The sequence below is a fragment of the Pongo abelii genome, chromosome 19, assembly GCF_028885655.2.
Source record: "Pongo abelii isolate AG06213 chromosome 19, NHGRI_mPonAbe1-v2.0_pri, whole genome shotgun sequence".
Taxonomy (NCBI): Eukaryota; Metazoa; Chordata; class Mammalia; order Primates; family Hominidae; genus Pongo; species Pongo abelii.
The window spans coordinates 11,959,205-11,980,425 of record NC_072004.2 but is presented as its reverse complement, the minus strand read 5'-3'; the positions used below and the strand labels follow the sequence as shown (position 1 = coordinate 11,980,425).

The window sequence follows — 21,221 nt, the reverse complement described above, 5'->3', positions numbered from 1 at the left end:
AAAAAAAAAAAAAAAAAAAAAAAGACTAGAAACTTCCACCTATGTCAGGCTGAAACAGTAGTTTCACACACAGGATCTTGTTCAGACCCTTGGACTTAAGAGAACATGTCGAATCCCTTTTCCACTGGTCACTTTTCAGGTACATGAAGATGTAATCCCGTCCCCCATCAAGCTTTATTTCTCCAGAGGAGGTATCTTTAATTCTCGTAAACATGGGACAGGTATAGGACATGTTATGATAATGACAGGTACAGGACATGTTATGATAATGACAGCTCTTTTTTAAATTTTTATTTATTAATTATTAATTTTATTTCCATAGGTTATTAGGGAACATGGCAGCTCTTTTTTTTGAATACTCTCCTCTTTGCCAGTTGCCCAAGATGGAACACCCAAACTTTGACACGATACTTCTATTAATGCAACTTAGTATCACAAGTTGACTGTCGTGGCGCAGCACAGGATAGATAGCCTGGAAACTGCCAACACTGGACGCTGGGGAAAGGGTAAGAAGGCCTTCGCCAGTACAAATGGTGTGGAACTGAGCCGAGGGAGGGGTAGTGAGAAGGGAGAGAGGGTGAGGTGTCTGAGAGACAATGAGGTCAAATCAGAGGATTCAGCCATTGTTGGCGTGTGGGAAAGGGAAGGAGAAGGGAAGAGTCAGGGATGACATTTGTTGAGAGAGGGAGAGAGAGAGAGAGGAAGAGAGAGAGACGCAGGTGGAAAGAGGATGGCACCACATTGGACTAGCCCCAACGGAATGGGGAGAAGTGGGAGAGGACCCAGGGGATGCAGAGCTGATGAGAGTGGGAGAACCAAGACAGAGGAAGAAGGTTGGGACAAATCAAGTGTCTCAAGGAGGCCAAGTGAGGCAAGAACGGAAAGGAGGAGAAAGGCGGCGGTTAAGAATCAGGGATAATGGCAGAGCGTTGCAGCTCTGGGTGTGGGGCTGGGCGGAAGGGTTTGGGGAGACAAAGAAATGATCTTTGAAGACCTCACAGTGCTTGGCCGAGTGCCTGGCACAGAATAGGCGCGCAATAAATGACGGGTGAGAAGTGAAGGAACTCAGGAACAGTGATTAGTGAGTGAGTGACGAAAAGAACGGAGGATGGCGTTGGCTCGGGAACCGCGCTGCCGTGTCGGCGGAGAATCCTGGGCTGCAGCGCCAGAGAGAGGCGGGGCGCCCCCGACGGCCAATAGGAGCTTCGGTATCAGCTCCGCCTCCGCCCCCTAGCTCCGCCCGGTACCGCACGTCGTTCGCCTGTCGCCTGAGGCGCGCGCAGCCACCCAGCTCCCGGAAGTGCGCCCGGAGCCGGCGCCGCGGGCCGAGGTGAGCGCGCGTGCGGGGCGGTCCCGGCCTCCGGCAGCTCGGGGTCAGGCCTTGCGCTATCTGCGTCCGCACCTGACTCAGCTGGGCCTCCCGGAGCTGCGGAGGGGCCAGCGGGCTCCCGCGCCCATGCTTCTGGGAGCGCGCGGGGGACGTGGCGAGTGCGGGGCCGGGGCAGCCATGGCTGGGAGTGTACCCTGGGTGCGGGGGGATGTGTGAACCCCGTCCCGACTCTGCGTTCCTGCGCCTCTGCGCCCCGCGGGACCGGCCGGGTCTCTGTACTGGGACCGAAAACGGGCTCCTCCCCGCTGTCTTCCCCTAAGGGCTGAAAATGAGTCTCGGGAAGAGGAAACCCGATGGGATGATGCCTGGAGTCTCTCCCTCTCTCATCAGAGTGCAATCGGCATTTGGGGGGCGCGTGGTGGAGAATACATATCCATGAGCAGCGCTGCCCTGGCCTCGAGCACTAAATGCCAGTTCCCCTAGCTGCTTGTGACAACCAGAAAACGCCCCCACAAATCACCAGACGTTGGCAGTTCTCCCCAAAGCAAAGGCTTTAGAGCTTCCTGGGTTAATCTGGCTGCCACTTGTGAGCCTCGGAGGTTCCTGATCTGTACACCAGGGTAATTGTGGGAATTAGAAATACATGAACCGAGCTTAATAATGAGCCGATACGTAGTAGGTGCTTAACAAATGGTTACTTATATATGTAACCATGTATGTAACCACTTGTGTATATTACACCTAGAATGCACATTTAAAAATTCATTCTATTTGTTAAAGGTTTAATGACAGGTATAACAGATAACCTTATTTTTTTTTCGTAACTAATGGGGGCAGTTCCTCATGAGGTTATCGGAATATAAACTCTCTATTAAAGTATTTTAATACTATATAAAGTAATTTAATTTTCAATAATCGAGACATTTTTCTTACACACTACCTGGGAGTATAATATTACTAATAAAAGATTTAAGTATTTTATAAAATCTGTAGTTTTTCCAAAATGTCATTTCTCTTAAATATTATCTAAACTGCTATCTTAATTTAGGAAACAGATAAATTGGAGTAAGTTTACAGGTCGGTATCTTGCTATCTAAAATCTTGCCACTTGTTCTTTGAAACTCTTGAGCCAAATAGGTTGGATTTACAAAGCAAGGGATTTTTAAAAATATATTTATTCATTTTTTTAAGATGTTATTTGAAACTGTAGGTTTACCTCTGAGCTAAAGCCGCTTTCCAGGTGGTTTGATAATGCTGTCATTGTCACTCAGTATGAAAAAATATTTTAATTTGCTTTGTGATTTTTTTCTTTGACTATGGGTTAAGGGCATTATTTAATAATTTCCATAAATTGGGATTTTCTAGTTATTGTTATTGATTTCTAATTTAATTGCACTATGATCAGAGAATATTTTCGAACCCAGGAAGCTCTAAAGTTTTCCATTTGACCTTTCTGGTTTTGTTTCTCTTGTGTTCCTTTTCTATCAGATATTGGGTTTTTGAGTGTTTTTTGGTATTGCTTTAATGGCTTTTTAGCAATACCACTTTGTGTAATATTTTTAGAGCTAATTTTAAGATATCAGTCATTTGAAAATTATGCATATAGTCTGCTTTGATGAATACTCTTTGCACTTGTTATGAATGTATACTCTGCGGTTCTTGGGTCTAGGGTTCTGAAAATATCAATTAGAGCAAGTCGGTTGATAGTGTTCAGATTTTTTGTCTTTACTGTTTTTTTTTTTTTTTTTTGAGATGGAGTCTCCCTCTGTCGCCCAGGCTGGAGTGCAGTGGTACGATCTTGACTCACTGCAACTTCCGCCTCCCAGGTTCAGGCTGTTCTCCTGCTTCAGCCTCCTGAGTAGCTGGGATTACAGGTGCGCACCACCATGCCCAGCTAATTTTTGTATTTTTAGTAGAGATGGGGTTTTACCATGTTGGCCAGGCTGGTCTCGAACTCTGACCACAGGTGGTCCTCCCGCCTAGGGCTTCCAAAGTGCTGGGATTGCAGGCGTGAGCCACCGCGCCTGGCCTGGGTTTCTTTTTTTTTTTCTTGCAGTGGTGTGATCTCGGCTTACTGCAACCTCTGCCCCCTTGGGTTCAAGCAATTCTCCTGCCTCACTCAGCCTCCCTGGTAGCTGGGATTACAGGCATGCACCACCACGCCTGGTTAATTTTTGTATTTTTAGTAGAGACGGGGTTTTGCCATGTTGGACAGGCTGGTCTTGAACTCCTGACCTCAAATGATCCCCCTGCCTTGGACTCCCAGAATGCTAGGATTACAGGCATGAGCCACTGCGCTCAGACCTGGGTTTCTTTTTAAACAAAAAATAAATTTAATGAGGACCACATAAAAAACATTTGGTATTGGATTATGGTTGCAAAGGTCCATTTATACAAGGATTTTCATCTGCCTCTGCGACTCCTGAGACTGCAAGACTAACCCTTCCTTCTCCTTCTCCTGTTCGTTGTCCTCTTCAGGCTACTCAGTGTGAAGATGATGAAGGTGACCACCTTTATGGTGATTCACTTCCACTTAGTGAATAGTAAATGTAGCTTCTCTTCCTTACAATTTTCTTTTTCTTTTCTTTTCTTTTTTTTTTTTGAGACAGAGTCTCGCTCTGTCGCCCAGCCTGGAGTGCAGTGGCATGATCTCAGCTCACTGCAAGCTCCGCCTCCCAGGTTCATGCCATTCTCCTGCCTCGGCCTCCCGAGTAGCTCGGACTACAGGCACCCGCCACCACGCCTGGCTAATTTTTTGTATTTTTAGTAGAGAAGGGGTTTCACCATGTTAGCTAGGATGGTCTCGATCTCCTGACCTTGTGATCCAGCCACCTCGGCCTCCCAAAGTGCTGGGATTATAGGCGTGAGCCACCTGGCCTGGCCTCTTCCTTATAATTTTCTTAATAATATTTTGTCTAACTTACTTTATCACAAAAATACAGTAACATGGAAAATGTATGTTAATCAACTATTTAAGGCATCAGTCAATAGGCTGCTAAGCTTTTGGGGAATCAGAAGTTATATATGGATTTTCTACTGTGTGGGGGGTTGGCGCCCCTATCTCCTGCATTATTCAATGGTCAACTGTAATTCTTTTGACCTCGCTTTTTCCTTTCTTGGGCCCTTAAAAAAAATTGGTGTTTCTTTTTTAGTTTTTAAATGATTTTCCAATGTCGGATAAATTATTTTGGTGAAACGGTAAGGATGAAGACATTGTTTCCTACACCTTAAGAAATAAGGAGCTACAAAAAGCTAGAGTATTGTACTGATCTCTGATTAAGCCAGATCCTCAAGTGATGGGGTATCTTTTTAAAAAAATTGCTGTGATTAGTCTTAGGGAGAAATGATGACCACCAAATTCTTCACAACATTTAAGGATTTACCCAGTAATCCTATATTATGATTACTTGCAAGAAAGTTAACTAGAAATAGTGGATGATCCTTTTTAGAATAATATTTGCCATTAATGTTTCTCTTTCTACTGTCTTAGTTGTGATCTTCTAAATTTTGATACCATTCACATAAAATAGTGATTATCTCAACACCATGGGAGTATTTTCAAGGTAGTTAGTCTTCTCAACCCTCTTTTTTTTTTGTGAGACGGAGTCTCTCTCTGTCCCCTAGGCTGGAGTGCAGTGGCGCGATCTTGGCTCACTGCAAGCTCCACCTCCCGGTTCACCCCATTCTTCTGCCTCAGCCTCCTGAGTAGCTGGGACTACAGGCACCCATCACCATGCCCGGCTAATTTTTTGTATTTTTTTTTAGTAGAGACGGGGTTTCACCGTGTTAACCAGGATGGTTTCGATCTCCTGACCTCATGATCCACCTGTCTCAGCCTCCCAAAGTGCTGGGATTACAGGCATGAGCCACCACGCCCGGCCTTCTCAACCCTCTTTAACCCCAAGGTTGAAAGTGTCAGGTATGACACTTGTTTTTTTCATAAATTCTCAAATAGACCTATTTTAATATGGCACTCAAAAGACCTCTCTTGGAAGTTTCATTACACCTTTTTGGTGTACTTTTGGAAGTACTTTTGGTACGTCTTGGAAGACTTAATTTGTTCTCTTTAACCTCCTATTTATTACAGAAGCATGTAGGCATTAGCTTTTATTCCTAGGGCATTAATATCTTTTTCCAGCTTTATTTTTTAGTATGCAGATATATAGATGAAGATGTAGAAGTGTTTTGTAGAAGAGCCGTTTACCTGGAAATCTATAGTGAAAATGTTTCATATGGTGCATTTTATTCTTCATTTTGTCTGGACATTTGAAGACCAAGAAAGAACATTATAAAATGGGCAGGGAAATGGTGGCTGTTTAGATACAGTATCAGTAGTTTGCTTTGTGGCTTCAAGTTTATAATCTTTCAAAATAGAATTGTGTATCCATTGAGCAATTTCAAAAGCTCCATAGTTGACCCCAAGGCTTCTCGGGTAGGGCGTATGGATTTGTTCTTTCTGAGAATGTGTCCCCTTCCTCTGTGTAGCACTCAATCTCATTCCCTTTTTAGTGTCCTGGTGAAGACCTAGTTCTTTCTGGAGACAATTTCACTTCAGAAGCACTTTACTTAAAAGGACTTGCAAGGCTGGACAATGCCCGTTGACTTGGGGCAGGCCCTAGGCCTGCTGCCATCACTGGCGAAGGCTGAGGACTCCCAGTTCTCAGAATCAGATGCTGCCCTTCAAGAGGAACTCTCCAGCCCTGAGACCGCACGCCAGCTTTTCAGGCAGTTCCGTTACCAGGTGATGTCTGGGCCTCATGAGACCCTGAAGCAACTTCGGAAGCTCTGTTTCCAGTGGCTACAGCCAGAGGTTCACACCAAAGAGCAGATCCTAGAGATCCTCATGTTGGAGCAGTTTCTGACCATCCTGCCTGGGGAGATCCAGATGTGGGTGCGGAAACAGTGTCCAGGAAGTGGAGAAGAGGCAGTGACCCTTGTGGAAAGCTTGAAGGGGGACCCCCAGAGACTGTGGCAATGGGTAAGCAGAGGGTATTATGATCTGCAAGTGAAAGACAGGGCTCCTCTCTGGTCCCATCAGGTGTGTTGTCTTTTTTCTGATACCACTTATGACACCAAATGGGTGGGGCTTTTCACACCAATGGCCAGTTCTGTGATTCTCTAACACCAGTAGAGTGTCCAACAATTCAGTTCTGAAGCTAACTCTGGAGGTTCAGGGCTCAATCCAAGACTGCTCCTGTTCTCAGATGCCAGTCACAAGTCCCAGGGGCCACCTGTACTTCTGACAAATTGGCTATAATTTCGGAGGTTCCCACAATCTTCTCTTCAAGTTTGATAATTAGTTAGAATGACTTACAGAACTCAGGGAAGGATTTTACTTCTTGTTACTGACTTACTATAAAGGATACAACTCACTAACAGCCAGAGAGAAGAGCTGCATAGAGCAAGGTGTGGGGGAAAGAGCGTGGAGCTTCCATGCCTCTCCTGGCGTGCTACGTTACCAGTACCTCCATGAGGTCACCAACCTGGAAACTTCCTGAACCTCATGGTTTAGGGATTTTTATGGAGGCCTCACTACTTTGGCACACTTGATACAGTCATTTGCCATTGGTGATTGAGTATCTCCAGCTGCCCTCCCCTCCTCAGAAGCTGGGTGGAGAGACTGAAAGTTCCAACCTTCTAATCTCAAGGTTGGTTCCTCTGGCAACCAGCCCCCATCCTGAAGCTATCTAGTGGCCCAGCATAAAGTCAGGTGTGGCTGAGAAGGGCTCATTATGAATAACAAAGCCTCTTCTTTCACCTCTGCCACTCAGGAAATTACCAGGGTTTTAGGAGCTCTGCAGGAACTGGGGACAAAGACTAAATGTGTATTTCTTGTTATACCACAGCTGGGTTCCCCCATACCTCACCTAATTCTAACACTCTCTGACTCTCAACACTTTTTAGCTATTGAGGATTGAGGGTAAAGTCTCCCAGTGCATTCCACCTTTAGACTAGAATGTTTGAGAAGTTATTTAAAAGATGCCTGAGTTTTCATTGGTGGCGCATATCCAGTAGAGGCACGTTAGTGGCATGTCTTGAAGGTCTCCCATGCCTGATTCGGGCCTCAGCTTTTGGTGTCTTTTGGGACGTTTCTTTCCCTGGTTCCTGCTGGACTAGAAATAAAAGCTGGTTTTCTCTTTCTCCACATCCTTAGAAATTGTCTTATGATGTGTTGTAGAGGGTAAGCTTTGCATCTTTTAGAGATCCTTACTCTGGATTCTTCAGTAATTACTAATTAATATATGGTCTCTAGATCAGTATCCAGGTTCTAGGACAGGACCTCTTAGCAGAGAAGATGGAATCTCCAAGCTGCCAAGTGGGGGAAGTGGAGCCCCATCTTGAAGTGGTGCCTCAGGAGCTGGGACTTGAGAATTCATCCTCAGGGCCTGGGGAGCTTCTGGGCCACATCGTGAAAGAGGAATCTGACACAGAAGCAGGACTAGGTGAGGATGGTGCTGTGTGGTGTTCTCTTGGAGAGATTTTGGGATTGTGATTAGTAGGCCTAAGTGAGTTGAAATGGTGTGCTGCTCAGATTGGGGTATCCCTGCGAGGTTTGCAAACAGGTTAGACCTAAATAAACGGCTCTTGTTTGGAGAGTCAAAGTCTGTGTTTTAAACTGCTTTACGACTGGGCCAGACCATTTGGATTTTGGCTCTGAGGAAGGAGGTGGGAGAACATACGGGTGAGACTGGAAGGTTGGAGGGGGTTGGAGTTTGTCAGGGAGATAAACACAAGTCTTGAAATATAGATGGCAGTACAGGTATTGTTCTGATTTGTGAAGATTGTTATCTGCGTCCTCTGGGGAGTGGTTAAGAAAGACATCCAGATTCTGAAAACTTCCTCTCCTCACTTCAGCCCTGGCTGCCTCCCAGCCTGCCCGACTGGAGGAAAGGCTGATCAGAGACCAGGACCTCGGAGCCTCACTGCTCCCAGCAGCACCTCAGGTGAGCTGACGTACAAAAGCGATGAAAAGGAAACTTTTTACCTTTTATAATCTCGTCCTCCTGCCTCTCTTCACCCCATTCCCCATCCTGAGGAAACCTCTGATCTGCTGTCTGTCACCATATGTTAGTTTACTTTTTCTAGAGTTTTGTAAAAATAGAATCATGCCAAATATACTCTTATCTTTGTTCTTATGCATATAATGTGTGTACATATATGTATATGTATATACATATACATATATATATTTGCTTATTTCAGTGTATTCTCATTTTTTAAAACAATTTGATTTTGATGTGCCTTGGAGTCATTTTCACATTTCATGTAATTGGGATTTATTGAGTTTCTTAGATCTGTGGGTGTATGGTTTTCACTAAACTTGGAAAATTTTTGGCCATTATTTCTAAAGCATTTTTTTTCTGTCTTGCTTATTTCTCCCCTCCTTTAAAGACTTGGGAAATAATACCTGTGGAAATGTGTATACATATAATGTATATACATGTATCAGAGCTCTTCAAATTGTCCCACAGCTTACTGATTGTTTTTCTGTTTTTGAAGTCTTGGTGTTTTATTTTGGACAATTTCTGTATGTCTTCAAGTTCATTAATCTTTTCTTTTATAGTATCTGATCTGCTGTTAATCTCATCCAGTATATTTTTCATTCTGTTTTTGAAGTCTTGGTGTTTCATTTAGGGCAGTTTCTATTTTGATGTCTTCAAGTTCATTAGTCTTTTCATCTTACAGCATCTAATCTGCTGTTAATCTCTTCCAGTATATTTTTCATTTTAGATGAATTTTTCACCTCTAGAAGTTTGATTTGGCGCTTTATTATATCTTTCATGTCTGTACTTAATGTGTTCAGTTTTTTCTCTAGCTTCTTGAACATATGGAATATAGTTGTATTTGTATTAATATCCTTATCTACTGATTACTGCCTGCATTGGTTCTGGGTCAGTTTTGATCAATGATTATTCTCATTATGAGATGTATTTTCCTGCTTCTCTGTGTGCCTGGTAATCTTTGCCTTTTTCGTTTGTTTGTTTTGAGACAGGGTTTCACTTTGTCTCCCAGGCTGGAGTGCAGTGGTGCAGTCATAGCTCACTGCAGCCTTGACCTCCTGGGCTCAAACCATACTCCTGCCTCAGCCTCCTGAGTAGCTAGAAGTACAGGCATGTGCCACAATGCTTGGCTAATTTTTTTTTTTTTTTTTTTTTTGAGACAGAGTCTTGCTGTGTTGCGTAGGCTGGAGTGCAGTGGCGCGATCTCAGCTCACTACAACCTCCGACTCCTTGGTTCAAGCAATTCTCCTGCCTCAGTCTCCTGAGTAGCTGGGATTACAGGCGTGTGCCACCATGCCCGACTAATTTTTGTATTTTTAGTAGAGATGGGGTTTCACCGTGTTGACCAGGCTGGTCTCGAACTCCTGACCTCAAATGATCTGCCCAGCTGGGCCTCCCAAAGTGCTGGGATTACAGCATGAGCCACCATGCCCGGCCTGCTTGGCTGATTTTTAAATTTTTGTGTGTCTTACTATGTTGCCGTGCCTGGTAATCTTTGATTGAGTACCAGACATTGGTGGGGTGCTGTATATTTTTGTATTACTATAAATGTTCTTGAACTTTGCTATGGGGTGCAGTTATTTGGACACAGTTTGTTATATAGCACCAGAGAAACATTTAGTCTAGTATTATTTTTTCTATGCTAAGGCACTTCCCTTCTGAGTATTCTGAGTAATCTGATGCCCTTCATATACCAGGTTTTCCACTCTGCCTGGTGGAAATACAAATTGTTTCCAGCACTGTGTGAACTCAGGGGATTGTTCCCTCTGATTCTTTTGGGTGGTTATTTCCCAGACTTTGAGGGGACGCTCTGTAGATCTCTGGAGCTTTCTCTTTGTGCAGCTTCCTTCTCTCCGATTGCTCTACCCTGTCAACTCTAAGCATCTTGGCATTTCCAGACTCTGAGCTCCTTCTGCTGAACTCAGGGAGGCTGCCTGGCTCAGCCTGGGTTTCCCCTCCCTGTACTGCTGCCTGGATCCTCTGTCTAGGCAGTAAGTTTGGATAACTAGAGCTCACTGAATTTGCTTTCCCACTTTCAGGGATCTTGTTCTGCTCTGCTTGTGTAATGTGCAATGTCTGAAAACTGTTGTTTCATACATTTTGTCCCATTTTTAGTTGTTTCAGGCAGAAGGTAAATTCAACAATTCCTAATACTTCATTTTTGCTGTACATAGAAGTCTCTGGGACAGATTTATGTTGATATGTAGTTAACAATTTTGAAAAGTTGAATTTTGTAAAAAAAATTTTTTTTCACGAACCTATACATCTTGATTAAAACATCATTTAAAACGTTGAGGGAACTCCTCTTGGGACTTGCCTTGCAATCTGCTGTAGAGTGAAGATGAAAATAGAGACGGCAGTAGGTAATGCTGTGTTTCAGACCAGGGTCTGAGCTTCAGCTCTCCAGGCTCAGATATATAAAAACTGGAATACCAGTTTCATAGTTTACTCTGGGGGAAGGTGGATGGAGAGGTGGCAGGGGAGAGAAATATCTTTTTAGTGAATCAAAGGTACCTTCTTCCTGCTTTCAAGGTGCCCAGAAACCAAATTGTTAAGCAAGATGTTGCTTGGTGAAAAAGATTTGGGTGTTCTGTGGAATATGTCAGCCAGGCTTGGAGGATTATTGTTGTTTCTATAGTAGGTATAGAGTATACTCACCTGTTCTGGATAACTTAAAGTCAGAAGATTTAAAATGCTCATCAGCACCAATTTGTTTTTTACAACCGTATTTACATATATGTGTGTATCTGTATTTCCCTACCTTCAGATGATAACTAGTTAGCAACCATTTAAGTCAAATGAACAAAAGTTATCCCTACCCAATCTGAATATCCCCTCCAAACTAACAGCAATTATTTGCATAAGAGAGACTTTGATATTTAATGGAATCCTTTGGAAGTAAAAGGAATTTTTAAATTAATCACTCCCTCTAATCTCTTACATAAGTGAGGAACTACATAAATAATGCCAGAATAATGATATGGTATTACTACCAGTACACAGTAGTTATTTCATTAGTAGAAACCACGACTCATTTGGAACCTCACATAGACTCCAGCAGTGCATTCACTCACCTTCCTCTGTTTTCAGACTTAAAGGAAAGGAACAGCGTGTAACTCAGTGCAAGTCAGTTGTAATATCTTATAAACCCACAAGATGGTGCCAGTTCCACACAAAAATAGAGAGAATTTTCCCATCAAATCCCATGCGTCTGTCTTTCAGGATAGAAAGTTAGGTTTTTCCGTCTCTTCTAAATATGAGAAAAAGCAAGCTGGCTGCCACTGGCGTCTTGCCTCTTCAGTAGGAGGTTTTATTCGAATGTACCCAGCTTCTTGGCAGTTCCTAGAGTAAATTTGTGTCTTTAAGCTGGAGGTACCCTGTTAGTGCTCCTGAAGCAACTTTTCTGGTTTTTGAATGAGCTGATTTTGACCCTTGTGGGTTTTGGTGGCTGTATCCTTTTCTGCCTTGTACTCTTCTTGGTAGTTACTGTTCTGGTGTTCATGGAATAGATCCTGTGTCAGCAAGCCAGGCAGCCAGGCAGATATTACTGTGCTTGGCATGTGCATCCTTTTCTCTGCTAGCACTGAAGCCAGGGTCCGTGTGTTCTGACTACAAAGACTGAGAACTCCTGTATTCAGCAATGTTTGCTCAAGTGATTATTTTCGAGAGGTTGTTAAAATAGCTGCATTCACAGAAGATTAACAGAATAAGCTGCTAGCTGTTTATACTTTAAAAATTTTAAAATTTAAATTAAAATTCACATTAAAAATGTGGTTATAGTTAATAGTTGACTGTGTAATTAAGTATGTTGAGGTCGCTTTTCAGCTTCCTATCCTTCCCACCCAAAAAAGTCCAAACCCTCTTTCGTTTGTGTGTTTGGCTTAGCACCTGCTAATTAAACAGTTTTTGGTATCTCTTTTCTCCTTGAGCCATTTCCACTTCCCTTTGATGTGCTAGGGGGCAGACTTGACTTACGACTGAGAGCGTATTAGTCTGTTTTCACACCGCTGATAAAGACATACCTGAGAATGGGCAGTTTACAAAAGAAGGAGGTTTAATTGGACTTACAATTCCATATGGCTGGGGAGGCCTCACAATCATGGTGGAAGGCAAGGAGGAGCAAGTCACATCTTTCAAAGATGGCGGCAGGCAAAGAGAGAGCTTGTGCAGGCAGACTCCCATTTTTAAAGCCATCGGATGTTATCTTATTCACTATCACGAGAACAGCACAGGAAAGAACCGCCCACTTGGTTCAGTTATCTCCCTCCCAGGTCCCTCTCACAATACATGGGAATTATGGGAGCTACAAGATGAGATTTGGGTGGGGACACAGAGCCAAACCATATCAGAGAGTGCCTTCCCCAAATAGTATATTGTATACAGTAGGAGGATGACTTTGTAATTCCTCTCCTCATTTCTGTTCCCTGAAGCCTGTCTATTCATGTCTGTCCACTTTGGGGTTTCTGAAAGTATGCAGAATCCCTTAGTTCTCTCTGCAAACCCTTGGGGTGAGACTGGGAGACTGCCTGTGATGGTAATAATATATATTATCTACTGAGGACCCGTTTGCTAAGGGCTTTATTTCACCCTGGTAACATATACCAAGTGCCTCTTCTGTCCTGGACAGGGTCTTGGGAACTGGGAAGGTGTTATACAATGGAGAGTACAACAGAGTCCTTTTCTCATGGAGCTTACATTGCTAGTAGAGGCAACAGTTAATCAAATACTTACATGTGTGCATATATATTTGTACATACACATAAATATTTAATAAATGGATAAATACTATAAATTTAAAATACAGTGTGCTATGAAAACAGGTGACACTTGCATTATTTGTCTCAAACCTCCCAACACTTTTTTGAGTTCAGTGCCATCATTAGGTGAGGCCTGAAACTCTGGAAGGTTAAATAACTTGCTCAAGGTCGCACAGCTAGAAAGTGGCAAGGTTGGGACTTAAAACTCAGTATGTCTGACTCCAAAAAATGGGCTGCTAATCCCTCTGCTATACAATCTGAGTTTCTAATAGTCAGCTTCTTGGTGGAAGACTGAAATTTGAATCCATGAAAGCAGACCCTAGCTGTATGGTATTCCCAGTTTTGAGTCTCCAGTCTGTCGTTTCATAGGAAAAGCAGGGCTTCTTTTGGAGATTGGGACACCTTGCTCCAGAGAACCTACCAGTTTTCCACTATCTGGGAAGAAAACTGATTTAATGTTAGACTCTAAATGCAGAACTATAAGATATTTCAAGTATGGCTATAACATCTCTCTCTTCTCTGAATATACCAATCTTTGTTTCAGGGTAAAGCTTACAATGCAGTTGACTCTTAACTACATCTTACTGATTTGCACTTGCTTTTCCAACAGATTCCTTTTTAACTTCTTTCTTTTGCTTTTTGAATTTCCTGATTTTAGTTAAATAGTGGGACTATCAGGCTATTCCTCTTCAAAGACCTCTAGTACAAGCACTTGAGTTAAAAAAACAAAAACAGAAACAAAAAACAAATAGTACCAGCCAGACAAGGTGGCTCACACCTGTAATCCCAGCACTTTAGGAGGCCGAGGTGGGCAAATCACGAGGTCAGGAGATCGAGACCATCCTGATGGTGAAACCCCGTCTCTACTAAAAATACAAAAATTAGCCAGGCATGGTGGCATGTGCCTATAGTCCCAGCTTACTCAGGAAGCTGAGGCAGGAGAATCGCTTGAACCTGGGAGGCGGAGGTTGCAGTGAGCCGAGATCGCTCCACTGCACTCCAGCCTGGGCGACAGAGTGAGATTCCATCTAAAAAAAAAAAAAAAACCCAAATAAAAACAAATAGTATGGAAAAGGCTCCTGCCCTCTATACGTTCTCCACTTTTAAATAGTTCACCTGAAAAGGTGCAGAATGTAAAGCCTAGATGTTTTCTCACCAAGGAAAGAAACACTGATATAGGGGCTGTTGTTTTCCCTTTGGCCTCTTTGTCCCTTGAACCACTCTGCTGGGATTTCTCAGGTCTTGCGATGGCCAGGATCCTATGGCACGTTTCTGTCTTCTCAGCTTTCCTTTAGGCAGGGAAGGCAGGTTCAAACACCTTCATTGGAGTCATGTATTGTATTGCTTTTTTTTTTTTTTTTTCCAGGAACAGTGGAGACACCTGGATTCCACTCAAAAGGAGCAATACTGGGATCTCATGCTGGAGACCTATGGGAAAATGGTCTCAGGAGGTGAGGGAGTGGGTTAGCCTGATAGAAGGAGGTAGAGGGACTGGAAAACTGTGAGGCATTTTCCATGCACTTATAGAGACATCTGCTGAACTGAAAATCGCCGGGTGAAGGAAATCATTAGGGACACAGTTGGGAACTGGGGCAAGTCGGAGCTAGCAGAATTAACAGTAAGAACTTCCTTGTATTGAAAGTATTCAATGGCCAGGAACTGTTTGTGGGTACATTGCATGGAGTAACTTCTTTAATCTATGAAATTTATGATGGTATTCTCATTTTAAGCCTGATGAAAGTGAGTGTCAGATCAAATACTTACCCACTGCCACATAGCTCATAAGTGGGCTGAGTTATGATGGAACTCAGCTGTGGCTGGTTCTGAGTCCATGCTCTTTTCTACTAAACCACACTTGTCAACCAACCATTGGTGGGATCCCCGTCATGATTCTCACACCAGCCTGCCAGGTAGTCTACAGACCTTTCTGTCCACCTGCCTAGACTCTCGTTTTCATGGCCTTTACCATCTGGCAAGGTCATGCTGTGAGTACTGGTGTCTTACAAGCTCCACACGCTGTTCTAAGGTGAGTGTCTGCAAGTGTCCAGAGCCTTCATATTTTCCCTCATGCGTAGGGTGCTCCTTTGAAAGACACAGCTTGAGCTCCTAGTCTTCCCCATTCATCCAGGCCCACCATACATCTTTCTCTCTATAGCAGGCATTTCCCATCCCAAATCTGACCTGACTAATTCAATAGAATTTGGGGACGAGCCGGCAGGACTATACCTTCATGTCAATGAGAAGATCCCAAGACCCACCTGCATAGGTGAGTAATCTTTCATTGGTCTGGAATCATTTCTGACTGCCTGTCATTAAATTGGAGGTGACTGGGGAGGTGGTGAAGGAGGTCGGGGGAGGCAGAATATTCTATTACATTGGTTATAACTAGCCATGATCTGATTGGTTTGACTATTGAGATTGAGTCTACTTATCTCTGGCTATAGGGCTGTTGACACATATTTAACTATGGAAGGAAGACCACACATCAGACCTGCTGCTTTTAATCTTGTCTGTTTTTTTTAGCTTTCTTTCTCAGAAAGAATTAAGATTCACACAAATTGAGACCAATACAAATAGAGTAGAATTTCATTGCAAAGGACTATGTAGCAGCCATTATTACCCTTCCTAGGAAGAAGTTAGAGTATCTAGACATAAACCAAACAGAAAAAAATGTTTTATCTAATCAATATGCACCTAACATTTCTTAAAACGGCAGCATCAACAAATACTTCATATAAATAATTTATTTAAGACTAGGAAAGAAGAAATCTGAACTTGTTATCTTGTAAAATAGTCATTCTTTGCTTTCTACACTTTTTCTGAAACATTGAAGTTATGTAAAAACTAACTGCGAAACCTACACACACACACACACACACACACACACACTTTTATATATACAGTAAATCCCAGAACCTTAGAGGAAAAAGAGTACCAAGGAGGGGAACTGTAGGGCAAGCCATTCTTTCTCCCCAGTGGCATCTAATTAATTATTTTCTTTTGCTAATATACCACAGAGAGAGCAATCATTAGCCGAGATATTTGATTTTAATTTTACGCAACGTATTTATCAGGCTGTTTCACAAGGATTTCTTCTGGAACAGAATTTTTCAAACTGCATTGCATAACCAATTAGTGAGTGAGTTGTGAAATCATTTGATAGAGTTACAACCAGCGTTAAAAAAAAAAAAAAGAATAAGATTGAAGAGGAAATATCAGATGTAGGGGTGGGTAGTGTTTCAGGAAATATTTGTTTAAAATATGTGTGCATGTACTGTGTTTCAATATAAATATATTGATTACTGCCTTAGCTTGGGCTGCTGTAACAAAATACCATCGACTAAGTTGCTTAAACAACATTTATTTCTCACATTTCTGGAGGTTGGGAAGTCCAAGATCAGGCGGCCAGCATGGTTTGCTGACCTTGCTTTTCTTGCTGTGTCTTCACACAGCAGAGAGGGGGGTTGGGGAGAGGAGAGGCGGAGAGGAAGGGAGAGACTGAGAGAGGGGGAGGTGAGAGAGGGAGAGGAGGAGACAGGAAACGAATCCCATCATGAGGACTCCACCCTTAGGACCTCATCTAGACCTAATCCCTTCCAAAGGCCCCAGGCCCCATCTCCAAATACCATCATACTGGGGGCTAGGGTTTCGACATAGGAATTTTGGGGGATCACGATTTAGTCCATAGAACTTATTGTGGGTTGTAGTCAGAAAAAGTTGAAAATATTGCTTTGGAGGTTGTTGCAGTAGGATTTTTTTTTTTTTTGACATAATTTATTTTTAAGAGGAGTTTTGGGTTCATAGTAGAATTGAATAGAAGCTACAGAGATTTCCCATATAGTTCCTAGTAGTCTGATCTTATTTGCAATATATAGCTCACTATATTCCTACTCATTTTTTGTTTGTTTGTTTTTCCTTCATCCCACCTCTGCTGACATGGTCCCATTAGACACTGCCTTTAACCAGATGTGAGGAGTCGACAAGGGTCATCCTGCCTTGACAGGCAAAAAAAAAAAAAAAAAAGCTATTATAGGTTCCTGTCTTTACAAAAAATGCAAAAACAAAACAAAACAAAACAAAACAAAAACCGGGCATGGTGGTGAGCACCTGTAATCCCAGCTACTTGGGAGTTTGAGGCAGGAGAATCACTTGAACCTGGGAAGCGGAGGTTGCAGTGAGCCGAGACCGCGCCATTGCACTCCAGCCTGGGCAACAAGAATGAAACTCTGTCTCAAAAAAAAAAAAAAGAGGATATGTGGAAAGAGGTTTAGGAAGATGAATCTGGCAGCAATGTGTAGGACAGGTAGGAAGGGAACACTTGGAGGAGAGAAGTCTGCAGGAAGTCAATGCAGGAGTCCAGCTGTCCGGGAAGAGACCTAGAATAATTGTGGAACTCACAGTAACCAGATGGGAAAGGCCCGGTTTGAAAAATACAACAGTTTGCCAGTTTACCAGATCTGGACTCAGATCAGGGGCAAAAGTCAATGTAGAGAGTGAATATGCTGTTATAGTTGACCATGTGGAAGAACAGCTCCTAGTTAAAACAGGTCAGCAGGGGGCAGTCTCAAAAGGCCATATACTTATCCTGCTAATAAAAATCCAAAGAATTAACGTTTTTAAAGTAGTTATCTGGAAGAATATAACACGCAAGAATAGCTTTAAAAAAACTTTTGAAAGAAGAATGTTTCATGAATGTTAGATCTGAAAATATTAAGTCTGTTGTATTATAAAGGTAAAAAATCATTAAAATAGTGTGATTCTGATATAAAAATAGATGCACAGATCAATGGAACAGAAAAGGGAGCCTAGAAAAGAGATACTGGTCTGTATAAGAATTTAGCATGATCAGGCCGGCGCGGTGACTCACGCCTGTAATCCTAGCACTTTGGGAGGCTGAGGCAGGCGGATCATTTGAGGTCAGGAGTTCGAGACCAGCCTGGCCAACATGGTGAAACCCCATCTAACTACGCTACAAAAATTAGCCGGGCATTGTGGCGGGCACCTGTAATCCCAGCTACTTGGGAGGCTGAGGCAGGAGAATTGCTGGAACCCGGAGGCAGAGGTTGCAGTGAGCCGAGATCATGCCATTGCATTCCAGCCTGGGTGACAGAGCAAAACTCCATCTGAAAAAAAAAAAAAAGTTTTCATGAACATGACAGATAAATGATTATTTTTGTTGATATTAGAAAGAGTTAAAGAAAGTTGATAAGAAAAATGTACTTTCCCAGTAAAATATGGGCGGCAGTCTTCGAGTGTGAAAAATAGCTCATAAATGTGATAAAGATTCATCCTTTCATAACTTAAGAATTAAAATTTAAAACAATGAAAAACCATTTTTCATCCATCTAAATGGCATATGCTTAAAAATATTCAATATTTAAGTATTGAATACCCACTTCCCCCTCTGCCCAGTTTCACATATGAGAGGATGGCAGAGTTGTTCTGGAAGTTGGGCTGCCAGTAGGTGTCAAGAGCCTTAATATTTATGCCTGTTGACACAGTAATTCTACTTTGAGAAACTCCTTTGAGGTATTGATGAGAAATGTGGGCAAAAACTTATGAAGAAAACTGCTGATCACAGCATTATTTGTAGTAGCAATAACACGATAAGCAAATTAGATTTCCGTGGTAGGGGAACAAATTATATGTTTATTATGACAGCTTCTTGATGGGCCATTACTCAGCTCTTTAAAATGATATTTATAAAGGCATTTTTAAAAACAAGAGAAAGTACCTTTGCCATTTGAGAGGAATATATTCTAAGGCTTTTATTTTATTTTATTTTATTTTATTTTTAGATTCAGGGACATTTTAAGGCTTTTTGACTTAACAAGTTCAGATCTAGCTCTCTAGAAGATGCCTAGATCCCTGGCAGACAATTGAAAAGACACTAATGTATGAAAGAAAAAGGTAAATGGCATCTTTAGATCTATATAGTTAAAATAGTTAATGAAAGTTGAAAATCCTACCACCAAAATAAAAATTTTCTATATGCATCATTAAGTAGTATAACCAAAAACCCAAGTTATGATGAGAGAAGCAAACCTCCAATTGCTAGTGTGATTTAATAAAGCGCATGTAAATACTAGATTCAAGCACAGATCAAAGGATTCACTTTTATAGTACAGCCTCACTGCATTGCAGCTGTGGTAAAATGACACGTGCATTTCACAAATTTTGGGCGTCTTATGAATGAGGGAGAGGGAGACTCCATATTACATTGATTAATGCCACCATTCACAATTAAATGCTACATCGCTGGTTATAGAACTATATGTATAATATGACACAAATTATGTCAGAAAATAGCATATACCTGCATATATATAGGTTAAATTAAAAAGACTGAAAGGAAATGTATGCTCATAGTTGTTATCTCTGGGTAGTAAGATTGAGGCGGATTTGGTTTTCTTCTGTATATATTTCTCTTCAGTTTTTTTTAGTTACCATATTTATCTTTTATATATAATCAGATAAAAATCATTTTAAAAGCAGTAGTTGCCTATAATATACTTGTTTTTTTCCTGGTCCTTAAGAAATACATGTGGCTTTATTTATGGAGTGATCACTTTATGAGTACTCCTGTGTTGTTTAAAAATCCTCAGCTCCAGAGCTGAACCATTTAGCCTTGAATCCAGGACAGGGGAAGTAAGTTTGAGCATTTGGGCCATATGGTAGTTTTCTTCCTCACTTACTAATGCCCTAAAAAAAAAAAAAAGAAGAAGAAAATGAATGTTTTATGATGACCCTCTCTTTGACATATGAGTTAGAAAACAGGGCATAGCACTTGAACCATTTCAAATCTTCTTTCTTCTTTTAGGAGATAGACAAGAGAATGACAAGGAGAACCTAAACTTGGAGAATCACAGGGACCAGGAGCTCCTGCATGCTTCCTGTCAAGCTTCAGGAGAGGTTCCTTCTCAGGCTTCCTTGAGGGGCTTCTTCAGTGAGGATGAGCCAGGATGCTTTGGAGAAGGAGAGAATCTCCCTGAGGCTCTGCAAAACATTCAGGATGAGGGAACAGGGGAACAGCTCTCTCCTCAAGAAAGGATTTCTGAGAAACAACTAGGTCAGCATTTGCCTAATCCTCATTCAGGAGAAATGTCCACCATGTGGCTTGAGGAGAAGAGAGAGACCTCCCAGAAGGGGCAGCCAAGAGCCCCCATGGCCCAGAAGCTCCCCACCTGCAGGGAGTGTGGGAAGACCTTTTATAGGAATTCTCAGCTTGTTTTTCACCAAAGAACTCACACCGGAGAGACATACTTTCAGTGCACCATCTGCAAAAAAGCCTTTCTGCGGAGTTCAGACTTTGTGAAGCATCAGAGAACTCACACAGGAGAGAAGCCCTGTAAATGTGATTACTGTGGGAAAGGCTTTAGTGACTTCTCAGGATTGCGCCACCACGAGAAAATCCACACGGGAGAGAAACCCTATAAATGTCCCATCTGTGAGAAAAGTTTCATTCAGAGATCAAACTTTAATAGACATCAGAGGGTTCACACAGGAGAGAAACCTTATAAATGTTCGCATTGTGGGAAAAGTTTCAGCTGGAGCTCGAGCCTTGACAAACATCAAAGATCCCACTTAGGAAAGAAGCCCTTTCAATAGCCAGTAACCAAACTCTCTTTCCCCATTTCTATCTCCCAGCCCAGTAACAAAAATACTCAGCTCCATCAAGAGAAATTGTGTCTAAGAGGATACCTGTTAATCTCCTTTTTTCATGGATTGGAGAGGAGAGAATCTGGACATGGCTTTGGACTTGGAGGATATCTTGGATTGGATTGCACAATGGCTTAAATTCTTGATTCTGCCTCAGGAGAAAGAATAGTCTTCATGTTTCCACTCATCCTTCCTTTGGACCCATCGGGGAAAAAGTCTAAATTGGAGATCCAGTTTTAGAAGTGCTTTCCAGGAAGGATTTAATGGGATTAGCTGTAGTCACTGCTTATGGGAAGAACCTCAGATCAGCCCCTTAAAATGGGTTCTAGAGCAGGTCTTCTGTTCCAGAAGGGGAGAAGGGGAGAAGCATAGAGGGCCTGTGAGCTCACATGTGTTCTTTGTCATAGGGGTGAAAAACTAACTTCAAGTGTCCCTTGTTTGAAATAAACGTAGCAGAGTCACTTTCTATCTTAT

At 42.3% G+C, this 21,221-nt stretch overlaps 1 protein-coding gene across 4 annotated transcripts; it reads left to right on the top strand.

Moving 5' to 3' along the window:
• The first annotated feature begins 322 nt into the window (after positions 1-322).
• Positions 323-21,220, top strand: ZNF18 (zinc finger protein 18). Of its 4 annotated transcripts, none has more exons than XM_054535465.2 (8): positions 323-1,330; positions 5,096-5,249; positions 5,840-6,308; positions 7,584-7,773; positions 8,186-8,274; positions 14,455-14,539; positions 15,247-15,354; positions 19,909-21,220. In XM_054535465.2, exons 3-8 carry the CDS (start codon positions 5,922-5,924, stop codon positions 20,694-20,696), a joined length of 1,647 nt encoding a protein of 548 aa, XP_054391440.1. In that variant the 5' UTR covers positions 323-1,330; positions 5,096-5,249; positions 5,840-5,921; the 3' UTR covers positions 20,697-21,220. The 4 variants fall into 4 exon arrangements, with proteins under 4 accessions (XP_054391440.1, XP_002827097.1, XP_009249584.1 ...); XM_054535464.2 differs by having other exon boundaries at positions 1,261-1,330; positions 15,244-15,354; XM_002827051.4 differs by lacking the exon at positions 5,096-5,249 and having other exon boundaries at positions 15,244-15,354.
• The last annotated feature ends 1 nt before the right edge of the window (position 21,221 follows it).